General features: G+C 40.9%; 1 protein-coding gene across 18 annotated transcripts in view; it reads right to left on the bottom strand.

The window, feature by feature from the left end:
* The window catches only part of SCEL (sciellin), a 111680-nt gene that overhangs the window by 62764 nt on the left and 36296 nt on the right, over positions 1 to 12620 (bottom strand). For 16 of the 18 annotated variants that reach the window (XM_059684894.1, XM_059684905.1, XM_059684900.1 and 13 more), the window contains one exon: positions 9167 to 9232. The exons of the other annotated variants lie outside the window; for them this stretch is intronic. In XM_059684894.1, the coding sequence (XP_059540877.1) occupies positions 9167 to 9232 (66 nt within the window). The remainder of the gene's footprint in view (positions 1 to 9166; positions 9233 to 12620) is intronic. 18 annotated transcript variants of the gene reach the window in all.

Raw genomic sequence — 12620 nt, 5'->3', positions numbered from 1 at the left:
AGGTTGCCATGGCAACACACTTCTCAATCAGGATTTTCTTTTTTCAGAATCTACCAATCAGCTAACAGAAAGTGAAAACCACTGAAGGAAAAGAGGTTGAAACAAATATGGATGAAAAATTATGAAAGAACATAGCAAGCAGGCATTTAGCTATATGGTCATTTTCCTAGGTGTTTCTCCATGATTTGTTTTATCGGATATTACGTATTTTATTCTCTGTCTTTGAAAATGATTTCAGAAAAAAACAACAACACATTGTTGTTTTGTTGTTACTGGTGGTGATGGCTTTTGTGTTAATTCTGAATCATTAAACATTAGGTAACAATCATAAACATTTATGCTGTCTGGTAAGCAACTACCTTAATTTAACTTCCAAGAGCTTCATGTGGCATTTAACCACTGAGTTTCTAAGTCAACTAAGTGCATAGTCAGAAGCATTGAATTTGCTATAAGCAGAATACTAATATTGAAAGGTAGGTTCTGAAATCAGAAGCAACTTCAACATCAACTTTCCAGTAATCTTGTTTCCATATTTCATTGTGAGGCAAGTAAGCATTTCTCATGAATGACACCTACTATCCACTCTATTGGATCAAGCCTGGCGAATGTTATCACTCCTGAAGGACTCAAAGGTGAGAAAAGGTTTAAGAACTTGAAAGTTAAGACATATACTAATGATTAGTGACTAACAGTTTTGGTGTCTGGCCTTTTAATAAATCTTCAAATGCAAAAAAGTGGGAAAGGAAAAACTCTAACTGGCTCTGACCTTCTAATAATTTTGCATAATGATTATATTTGTGCTTTCTCTTATATATATATTTCACAATCTCTAGTGCATAGTCAGAGCTGAAATCACATAACAGCAAAACATTAACTCTTAAAACAGAAATGATATTCTGAAAAGGTACCGGACCTTATTACAAATTATAAATGAGTATGTCTCCATAATTTCTTATACTAAATAACATTGTTCCGCATGACATCATATTTTGAATTACTGGATTTCCTGCTACTGCTAAATACAACTGATAAAGGATGAATGCAGAGAAGGTGTCCTGGATAGAAATCCCATAGCTCTGCACACACAAATAGACACATGTGTGCACGTATACACATACATACATAGCATACATTCTGACATTAGAATCTTCGCTCCTCTCCTTGTTGCTTGGAATAGCTCTGTCCTCTCCTCATCTCTGCATCTGGCTTACTCTTATCCCTTTTTAAGGTTTACTTCCGTCATCTCCTCTTTGGACCCTACTGCACCTCAAACACACCCCCCATTGCTTCCCTCCCCATGCTGCCACATGTTCTGTGGCTGTCTCAGCCTTTGTGCTTAGACAAAGCACATGGAGCCACTCAGTTGGGGACAGGATTCATCTTTAGCAATCCTGGCTCAAACGGACTCCCCCATGGACTTTGAATTTCTTGAAATAGGGACTGGGTTTAAACACCTCTGCATTCCTGAATTCTAGCAAAGGTCTTTCTTAGCACACAGTCAGAGCTCAGTAAGTGTTTGGGGGAAGAAAGAGAGACAGACACACAGTGGGATAGAGAGAACAAGAGAGCTATGTGTATTTTATTATTATCCTTTTTAATCCTTACCTGAGGATATTTTTTTCCATTGATTTTTAGACAGAGTGGGAAGGTAGGGAGGAGCAGGGGAGGAGAGAGAGAGAGAGAGAGAGAGAGAGAGAGAGAGAGAGAGAGAGAGAGAGAGAGAGAGAGAGAGAAACCTTGATGTGAGAGATACACATTGATTGGTTGCCTCCCATTCCCTTCCTGACAGAGTGGGATCGAACCTGCAACCGAGGTACATGCCCTTGACCAGGAATCAAGCCGATGACCCTTTGGTCCACAGGCTGACACTCTAACCATGGAGCCAAACAGACCAGGGTGAGATCTATGTTTAAACAGTCATCATAACTTAAGCACACAGAATCAAGCCTAACTACAAAGAGACAAATCTGATAATGGGTTGAGGGAAATTCTTTATCTTATATATACTAAGAAATATTAAAAGTAATTAACCACTATGTACTTATCAACAAATTACTATAGATAAACTTATTGATGATTCAAAGGATTATAAGATGATGCTATCTAGTCAATGAGTATATCACAAAAGTAAGTAATGTTTAAAGGTCATCCACAATGAATTGCCAAGTGAAGATTGCAGACCATAAGCTTTCTGAGTTCAGATTACAAAGACCACCCCTTGGACTGAGAAAGCCATGTGGAGGAAGTAAAAATGTGAAGACTGGGCTGGTTTTGGCTGCCTCTCATTGCACTGCACCTCTGCCACGTACTTGCCCTAGTTAAGGTCTCGCTTTCCGGTTCCTCCTCTACCACCCCACGTCTAGACACACATCAATGTTCAACTTTCATTCTCTTCCCGTTTAATATTTTATCCATACGTAACTTCACTCTGAAGATGCCATATTTAAAATTGGGGGCTCATTCTCAAATCAAATCTCTGGCCAACCTCTTGTGTGAGCATCTCTCCCATTTCTCACTGCTTGGAAATTACCTCCACAAATATATCCTTCCAGTATCCCAGGCTCTACCTGGGTGATTTGAAGTGATTTGAAGGATAGTGATGTCTACCTGCTAAACCCAATGCACATGCAGCTTCATAAGACCAACTGTGTACTTCTCATTATGCTCCTATCTCTTCCTACACTGACTGGTGACATCACTATCCTTCAAATCACTCTGGGATTGAAAGCCTGGCATTGTGTAATTTCTCTCCTGCCTCCCCTCACCCCCACTTCTTTCAGGACCTTTTCCTGAATCCCTTGTTAGAAGCTCTCCTTACCATATCAGAGTTCCCAGAAAATGTTGATGTTTTTCTTATGATCCCACAGTTGATCCTGTGTTATGGTTACTTGTGCAACCATATATTATCCAAATTTTGAAGTTATAAAAGACCCCAAGCTGCTCTTACCCTTTGGAGCTCCCACTATGCTACTGAGTGGGGTCACCTAAACATGTAAACCTCATCTTTGACCCACCCTCCCCCTCTCCAAATCTCATGCTGTCAGTCACTTCCTCCCCATGACAACCTGTCAAAACACCATCAGAATGAAGCCTATAGTGTGCTACTGCCCCCAGGTGGTCACATTTTTTTCCTTGATCAGCACATCCCTGGAACTACAATGACTGAATAAAGGTAGTAAGGGAGATAGAGAGGTCAATGACAGTTTTGACGTTTTAAGTGTATGTGACTGGATGTTTATATTATTGTGACATCAAAAATAATTTTACTTTTAAAGGCAGCATAGAGTGCCTCCCAAAGAGTGAGTATAAGATTATGTTTAGTTATGAGGATAAGATTCTGTGAAGATAGCCTGGCATAGCATACAGAGACCTAAACTACTGGGCATAAGTAACTTGTAGGAATTAAGCGAGGGGGAGGGAGAAGAAGAGAGGAGGAGGAAAATGAGGAGAAGAGAGATGGAAGAAAGAAGAAGTGAGGGTCTGCTGAGCAGACTGGCAACAGGGTCATGCCTACAGAGAAATGTCAGCCAATGAGAAAGGACCAATAGCAGAGGTGGCCAAAGAACTTACAAATAGGGATTTGTAATGTAACATTTTACGTAGTTTGGCCTGGGCTTCTACAATGCATTACTACGACTCCCACAATCCCGCATCCTTATTAAAATCTTATGCAAGTGGTATTTGGACAAAGCAAGGAAAAGAAGCTGCTATCACCTGTGCCTGCGTTAGTGCAGAGCAGAGAGAACACAACAGAGATAAGTCCAAAGTGACATTTTTGGATCAGATTAAAACATGGCCACAAGAGCTCAACTGCCCTCCTTGCATTCCAGGCAGAGGAAACCTGATGCGTGAAGGGTCTATGGAAGGTTGGAACAGAGAGCACAGCAGAGTTCTGAGGGTCTGAGCTGGTAGTCAATGCTAAGGATTTGTATCTTTATTCTAAAAATGATAAAAGGTCACAATTTTTATTTAGGAGCGTGATATGTTCCAATTTTAAAAAAATAAATGTCACTCTGGCAACTGTGTAGAGAAGTGATCAGGGAAGTGCGTATCAGTGTGAAGGAGGGCGAACACTTGGGTAGCTGCAGTTGTGGTCCAGGAGGGACGTGATGCTGGAAATGGAAAGAGGTATATAGATTCAAGAGGCATTCAGAAGTCAAACAACAGGACTTGCTGGTGAACTGAACATTGGGGGTTAAGAATGGAAGGGTGTAAAAAATAACTTCAAATTTTCAGTGGCATTGCCTGGCTGACATAGAGAACCAGGTTGGTGTGGAGAATTGTGAATTTCATTCTGAACATGTTGCGTGTGCAGCGCTTTTCAGATATTGAAGTGAAGGTGTCGAGTAGGCCGCTGGTCACCCAAGGTAACTCAGATAGGTATGAAATGGATATACATGATGGAGTTGAGAGCAAACAAATGGCCATTACAGCCCTGGGCATGGAAGATGCTATAGAAGGGCAGGGCACAGACTCAGAAGAGGAGAACAACTTTGAGCCTTTAGGAACATCAACATGTCATGCTTGGCGGAGGATGATGAGGTAGTAAAGGAGCCTGAGAAAGAACGGCTAGAGAAATAAAACCCAAGAGGTGTGTGTGTGGGGGGGGGGGGGGGGGGGATATTTCTAAAAAAAAAAAAAAAAAAACCAAGGAGAGAGACTTCATAAAGGCAGGAATGGCCAGTGGTGCCTTTTGAAAGGTCAAGGAGTCATAGGGACTGAGAGGTCAAAAAGATTTATCAGCAAGATCACTAATGAGCTGGGAGAGAGATTTCCATGAACTAATCGTGGTAGGAACCAGAAAATGGAGATGGAAAGTATCATTAACAATTCTGAGAACTTTGTGGGTTTTTACCTTTTTTTTTTTTGTAAGATTGGGCTATTTAATTTTGGGAAACACTATTTTAAGATGAAAGGGATTTGAATGTGGAAAAGGGAGAAAAACTGTGAAGCAGGGGTTTGATCCGAGAGGTAGGAAGAGAGACAGATGAATGTAATGAAGAACAGCTAAAATCTTGTTTCAGTCTTCATTAAAATGAAAAAAAAATTACAGGTTCTGATGGCCTTGGATAGAAGATTTCAGAGAAAATAATAGTGTTGACATAGGTTGGTCATTCGAAATACTATGCTGATTGTTTCCCTTCTCAGCAAGAGAAGGAAGAGGAGGTCAGAGAACATTTATCTCCTGATGACCAAGGAGCTACCCTAGAAATCAGCTAAAAGAGGTTTCATTTAAGTTCCAAACTTTACATGCTATGTCTCACCGACATGAATTACAACTTATCTCTTTAATCTTGTTTTATCAAGAAGGGGGCAAGAAGCTTTCAAAGATATTTAATTCTTATCTCCAGAATTTTATTTGATCACACAGCTCTTAACCCTTTCATTGGAAAACTATGTATATCATACATAAAGTGATACTTATTTTAGGAAATTGCTTTTTTCTTTCGCTATGATTTATGGCTATTTTAGAAAATTAAATTTTATCATTTAAGCTCTAGTTGACTTCACCAGCCTTATATTAATTGAATATATAGAATTACATGTAGATATAGTTATACATGTAGATGTAAAAATAGATCAGACATAAATACGTACTTATATAGTCATCGGTATAGGTAAACATATAAATATAACTTATATTTTCTTCTGTTGATAAAAAAAAAAGGCTTGAGACCTTTTAGGCACAGTTTACATCATGCCTGTGATAGATTTTCATCCAAACACAATGCCAACAGAAGTTTTTAATCTAAACAGAACTAAATTTGATGGTTCCACACTATATTAGTCAAGAAAAGAACAAAGGAAGGATGGAGTGGACCATGGTTTCAAAGGCCACAGAAAGGTCAAGGGTTAAAAAGTTCAGTGCCCTGGCCAGTTGCTCAGTGGTTAGAGCATTGGCTTGCGCACAGAAGGCTTCAAGGTTCCATCCCTGGTCCAGGGCACATACTTGGGTTGGAGGCTCCATCCCCTACTATGGTGAGCATGTACAGGAGGCAACCAACCCATGTGTCTCTCTCACTTTGATGTTTCTCTCTTTCTCTCTCTCCCTGCGCCCTCACTTCCACACTCTCTAAGAATCAATGAAAAAAAATATCTTCGGTTGAGGATACACAACAACAACAACAACAACAACAAAAAGTTCAGTACAAATGCTCATTCCTATAATGATTGCAGAGTATGATGGTCTTTTTTCAAATGTGCTACACAGGCAGGGGCTTGTGGGAGAAATGAAATCTCTGATAAAGATCATGTGATGGAAAAAAATGAAAGTTCACAAAATGAAGAACAGAAAAGACAGTGAGAGTGTCAGTATTAAGGGAAAATTCCTTTGCAGAAGATGGGAGGGGAGAGAAAAGGAAGGAAACCAGTATATAAGTGAAGGATGAAAGAAAATAAGGTTAACATTGAACTATTAGCTACTATTAAAAATCATATTTTTGCTCTGGCCAGGTGGCTCAGGTGGTTGGAGCATCCCATACACCAAAAGGTTTCAGGTTCGAATCCCAGTCAGGACACATACCTAGGTTGTGGGTTTGATCCTCATTCATTGTGTGTATGGAAGGCAACCAAGCAATGTCTCTCTTCTCTCTCTCTCTCTCTCTCTCTCTCTCTCTCTCTCTCTCTCTCTCCTCTCCCTTTCTCTCATTCTCTCTCTAAAATCAGTTTTAAAAAAACTTATCCTTGGGAGAGAATTTAGAAAAAAACACATTTTTAATCTGTGTTTGACCTATTTTCATTTTCTTTGGGCTTTTCTGAGAACAAAGGTCTCTTTTTGAAGCTTCTGCTTTCTTTCATCATTTAATAATTGCTTCTATTTTTCAGCTTTCACTAAAAAGGCTATTCTCAGCCCTGGCACTAAAGGTGAGAAACAGAAGCTTTACTTTGAGCTCTTCCAAAGAAAAGCACTTTAAAAATAAAAGGCATTGCTGTGCTGTTATTACTCTCTTCTTCCCCCGAAAGCTTGGCATGGCATTAGCTCTGATCCTCACAGAGAAGTCTTTCAGTTCAGCCATTATATTAATAATCTGTGCTCTATAAAAGGAATGAATATCTAAACTGATCAACCTAGTCCAATAATCTTCTCTTTTCCTTAGTTCTGGTGCTGTGGATCTGAGCCAGGAATCAGAAATAGGAGCACTTTATCTCCCATGTAAATCACATTCAGCAATGCATTCACTGTAAGGGCACGTAGCCAAGATCTGTCAGTTCTGTGCATAGATCCACAGCTCAATGGGCACTGAGAACATGAGATGTTAACTCATGAATAATCCTTCCACATTTTTACATAGTTATATAACCAGTTGCTTATTATTATAATAATTTACATTAATATTGGAATACTAAATAGAAGATAAATGTACTAAATTATTTTGGAAATAAGTAATATGTATTTCTAAGTGCCAGTTATTCTCTATCAAGGCAAAACTAGATGGATTTTATAATACTCAGGAAGTAATAGCAGCTACTAAAACTCCTGGTTAAAACTTTTCCCACTTAGGTAGCCAAGTATCACTCATAGAGAAATATCTAAACACAGCTGGAGGGGAAAGAAGGTTTTAAACTAGAAATATAATCCATACTTGACAGTTCATATAATTGGAAGTCACCTACAAATGAGTAGGTTTTTAAAAACTCCACCATTTTAACAGAAGGTGGATATAATTCCAAGTTGTGATTATTCAGCATGTTCGCTAATGTTATATATAAATATAACAGATTAAATAATGGAATACACACACACACGCACGTATATACACAGAGATGCAACAACAGGTGTGAGAAAAGCACCTTGAGGTCTTTGTGTCTATTCATGGGCTAATGTTTATGTCCATATAGGTCTAACCTGAATTACAACAAAGGGCACTTCTTTTCAAATATTTCTATTATTTGGAAATAAAAGAGAGATTAAAAGCCTGCACAGCAGATGAAAATTTTAAGAAATAAAACAATCCAATATTAAACAAGCCCATCATTTAATAACTCTCTTTTCTAATTGTTGAATGGGGGAAATAAGTCCCACTGAAACACGGAAATAGTTGGTAAAGATATTCCAGGGGTTGGAGACATGAAAACATTTTTGGACACCCTCAAGCAAAACCAAATAGACCTGTTTTTCTTCATGTGTTAGTGATGGCATAGGTTATAAGAGTGATCCACACTTGTGCCTGCTTCTCTGAAGGCCAGAGTGTAGACTCCATGTTTTGTTTGCTGATACACCCCAAGATCCTAGAACCATATCTGTGCACAGTAATCACTTACTCAATACTTATTAATTTAAATTGTTGCTGGCGTTCCTGTTTGGAATGGTAGAACAAGCTGTCCCCAACATGGTCTATAATTTAGTTTAATTATTGCTCTCAACAAACAAAAAATAAAAATAGAAAACACCCATCTATTACTTAGAGTTTGCAGAGAAGTTGCCACACATACCCCCATGCACTTGACTGGGCTCACCAGAGACTAGAAGCTGCTGTGCACCAGGAGCCCACGTGGGAGCCCTGCCTGGTGCTGGACTCTGTTCTCTCTCTGCCACTCTTACCGGTTAAATCGGCATGTTGAAGCCCTAACGCACAGTGCCTGAGCAAGTGCCCTTATTGGGAAACAGGCTCATGGTAGATGTAATTAGCTAAGTTAGGATGAGGTCATCCTGGAGCAGAATGGGCCCCATATCTGATATGACTGGTGTCCTTATAAGGAAGGGAAATTTGGACACACACAGGCATACAGGGAGGACACCATGTGAAAATGAAGCAGAGATCAGGATGATGGTTATACAAATTAGGGAATGGCAAAGGCTGTCAGGAAACCACCAGAAGCTAGGGAAGGGCGTGGAACAGATCCTCTCTCATGGCCCTTAGAAGGAACCAACCCTGCTGGCACTTTGACCTCGGACTTCTATCTTCCAGAACTATGAAACGATGCATTTTTGTTAAGCCACCCCATTTGTAGTATGCTGTTACAGCAGCCCTTAGCAAACTAATACAGCTACTTACGTACTCCTAACAGTTTGTCAGATTTCCTACCAGGGCTGCACTCCACTAGGCAATGTCTTGTTCAGCACTCAGAGTTCACAAACTTGCCACATCCACAATTACACATTGTCAATATCTAACACCTTTCCCATCAAGTTACACAGAGACTACATTTGGCACCTCTCCCTTACCTTCTGCTTGTTCCTGTGCTTGGAGAGGCATTATATCCTGGAGGGGGCGGTGGAAACCAGGACTGTCTGTTAAGAAATGACATCGGGTTATTAACACTGTGCTTGAAAGGCCTGATTTCCTTCCCCCCACCCACACACACACATCTCTACAGGAAAAGCTGAAAATAATTAGATTAAACAAAGGCAACAAGATGACTTTTCTACAAGGCCCCAGAAATAAAATAAAGGCTATTTCGTAAATGCAGTAGAAAGTAACTGTCCTAGATCTCAGTGGGGGTGGGGGGGGGGGGTAAGGGGAACGGTGGTCGGGGTGGGAGAGAGATTAACCAAGGAGCATATATACATATATGCACAGCTCATGGCATAGACACTAGCGCAGTGGAGGCCTGGGATGGGGCAGGGGTTCAGTGACGGGGGGAGGGGGCAAGACAGAGGGAAGGGGAAAATGGGGGACATCTCTAATACTGTCAACAATTTAAAAAAATAAAACAACAACAAAGAAACCAACCATCCTCTACACAAGGCTATCTGCTTCCCTATGTAAATTCCTTCCCCGTGTCTTTTAACACTAGCAATGTGAAAATTTTTTTAAAAAGAGAGCTGAAGGAAATCTGAAAAATAATAACATTTTAAAAATCTAAATAGTTGGTCCATAAAAATACCTCATTTTCTATTTTCTGCATTTCATAATAAAAATAATAGCTATGTTGTGCTCTATTCAAAACATGGCTTTAAAAAAATGTGATAGAAAATTCTGACAAGTAAGAAAGCTGAAAACATAAATGAACACCACAACAATGCTAACATCAAATATATATATATATATATATATATATATATATATATATATATATATATATATATAGTATCCCCCTAAAAAATGTATACACACAATGTCTGTAAATTCTATTACATTTTGAAAATGAAATGTATTTTAATAAATACTGCCTTTATAATTATTCAAAGTGTGTATACATTTTGGGGATGCCCTGTATATGCTTATATACAAATACAAATGTACCCAATTAGAAAGATGTTTTCCAATTACTAGGGCATAATTTTAGTTGGTAGTGGTAAGGGCTCTGTCAAGAAGACTAAGATAAGATATAAACCAAAGATGAAGATGTTCAGAAAAGAGTGACAGAACCTAAGGCAGAGAGGGCTTGGGTAGGAGGACAGCGAGTTGGCTTTAAATTTCTGAAGCACAAGGCAGAGTCAGGGTGGCAGAATGGGTAAACTCTGAGTTCGCCTCCTCCCACAAACAACATCAAAATTACAACTAAATTATAGAACAACCTTCACTGAGAACCACCTAACAGAGTCCTATAACAAAGGATATAAAGAAGAAGCCACATCAAGACAGGTAAGAGGGGAAGAAACAAGGTCCCGGCAGGTCCCACACGCACAATTAATAAACCAGAGGGATATCTCGGCTTTGAAGGAGTAATGAGTCTGAGCCTCACACCGGGATTTTCAGCTGGGTGCACCTGTGCTGGGAAACAAAGTCCCCATAACATCTGGCAAGGACTATATCTGAGAGAGAAAAAGGTATGTGGGAGACTGAGATACTGGCCTTAAAGGGTACACACACAAACTCACTACTCCAAGCTCTAGCACAGAGGCAGCAGTTCCAGAATTGCCTGGGTCATACAGAGGGAGAATTAAAACGAATAGCTTTAGGGCAAGGGCAAGGATTGTTGTAAACTCTCTCAAGGGACAGAAGGGTTGGCAGGTTCCATTGTTTCTTTGCTGAGCTTTCCTCCTACCTAGCTGTCCCTGCACAGGTGGGTGTAAAATTGGCACTCTCCAGTAACCTGGCTAACACTATTTTTCCAGTTTTAATAATTCCCTGGGATCTGGCCCTATCCAGCCAGAGCCTCTTCCCGAGGCTTCCGAGCCTCTACACAAGCAGCAGCCAGCCTCTGCTCACCCCGCAGTCTCTTCCAAACACCCTCAAGCTCCACACAAGTGACAGCTGTCCTGAGCTTGCACTAAAGCCCGAAAACCCGCACAAATGGTGGCTGGCCTCTGCCTGCACCAGGGCCCTTCCCAAGATGCTCCCTTGGGGACTGTTGGTGCAAGCGTAAAACGGTATAGCCACCATTGAAAACAATATGGAGATCCCTCAAAATATTACAAATATTACTATCATATGACCCACCAAACCCACCTCTGAGTACTTATAGGAAGAAGCTGAAAACACTAGCTCAAAAATATATATGCACCCCTATATTTGTTGCACCATTATTTGCAATAGCCAACATATGGAAGCAAACTAGCTGTCCATTGTAAATGAATGAATAAAGATGTACATATGTATAATGGACTATTACTCAGCCATAAAAAGAATGAAATTTTTCCATTTGCAACAACATGGGTAGACCCAGAGGGTATTGTGCTAAGTGAGATAAGTCAGGCAGAGAAAGACAAGTACCATATGATTTTGCTTATGTGTGGAATCTTTTAAAAAGCAAAATAAACAATCAAACAAAACTGCACAAAAACAAACACATAGATACAGAATGAAAAGTGATGGTTGTCAGGTGGGAAGGGGGTGGGGAGTATGAGCAAAAGGTGAAGGAGATTCAGAAGTTCAAGCTGCCAGTTGTAAAATTAATCACATGGTTGTAAAGTATAGCACACGGAGTATAGTCAACAATATTGTAATAACTATGTAGGTGCCAGGTGGGTACTAGACGTATTGTGGTGATCACTTTGTAAGGGATATAAATATCAAAACACTATACTGTACACCCAAAATTAATATAATATTGGATGTCAACTATCAACACTAATAAAAGAGAAAAATGGTAATTGGCGTACGAGCTACCCTTTTCATTGGCTAATCAGGGCTATATGCAAATCAACTGCCAACTAAGATTGGCAGTTAACTGCCAACAAGATGGCGGCTAATTTGCATATGTAGGCACAATGCAGGGAGGCGAAAGGGAAAGCAGGAAGAAGCCCCCTTCCACTGATAGTGATCAGAAAGCCAGGGGGGAGCTAAGAGCTGGGGGGCAGGGCAAAGGCGGCCGTGGGGCCGCCTTTGCCCTGCCCCCCAGCCATGATCGGAGAATCAGGTGCCTTTTCCGCCCTGGCCAGTGATAGCAGGAAGTAGGGGTGGAGCCAGCGATGGGAGCTGGACACGGTCGAAGCTGGCAGTCCCAGGAGCTAGGGGTCCCTTGCCTGGGCCTAAAGCGGAGCCCACGATCGCGGGGCCGCTGCAGCTGTGGGACCCCGCTGCCTGGGCCGGACGCCTAGGCCAGAGGCTTTAGGCCTGGGCAGGGGCGGAGCCTGCAACCGTGGGGAGCTGGGGGTCCCCTGCCCAGGCCTGACACCTCTGCCAGAGGCCTCAGGCCTGGGCAAGGGGCCGATCCTGCGATTGGAGGGTGATGGGGGTAAACGCCTGAGGGCTCCCAGTATGTGAGAGGGGGCAGGCTGGGCTGAGGGACAC

The sequence above is a fragment of the Myotis daubentonii genome, chromosome 2 (genome assembly GCF_963259705.1).
Source record: "Myotis daubentonii chromosome 2, mMyoDau2.1, whole genome shotgun sequence".
NCBI lineage: Eukaryota > Metazoa > Chordata > Mammalia > Chiroptera > Vespertilionidae > Myotis > Myotis daubentonii.
The sequence above is the reverse complement of the archived record's forward strand: the minus strand, read 5'-3'. Positions and strand labels throughout refer to the sequence as shown.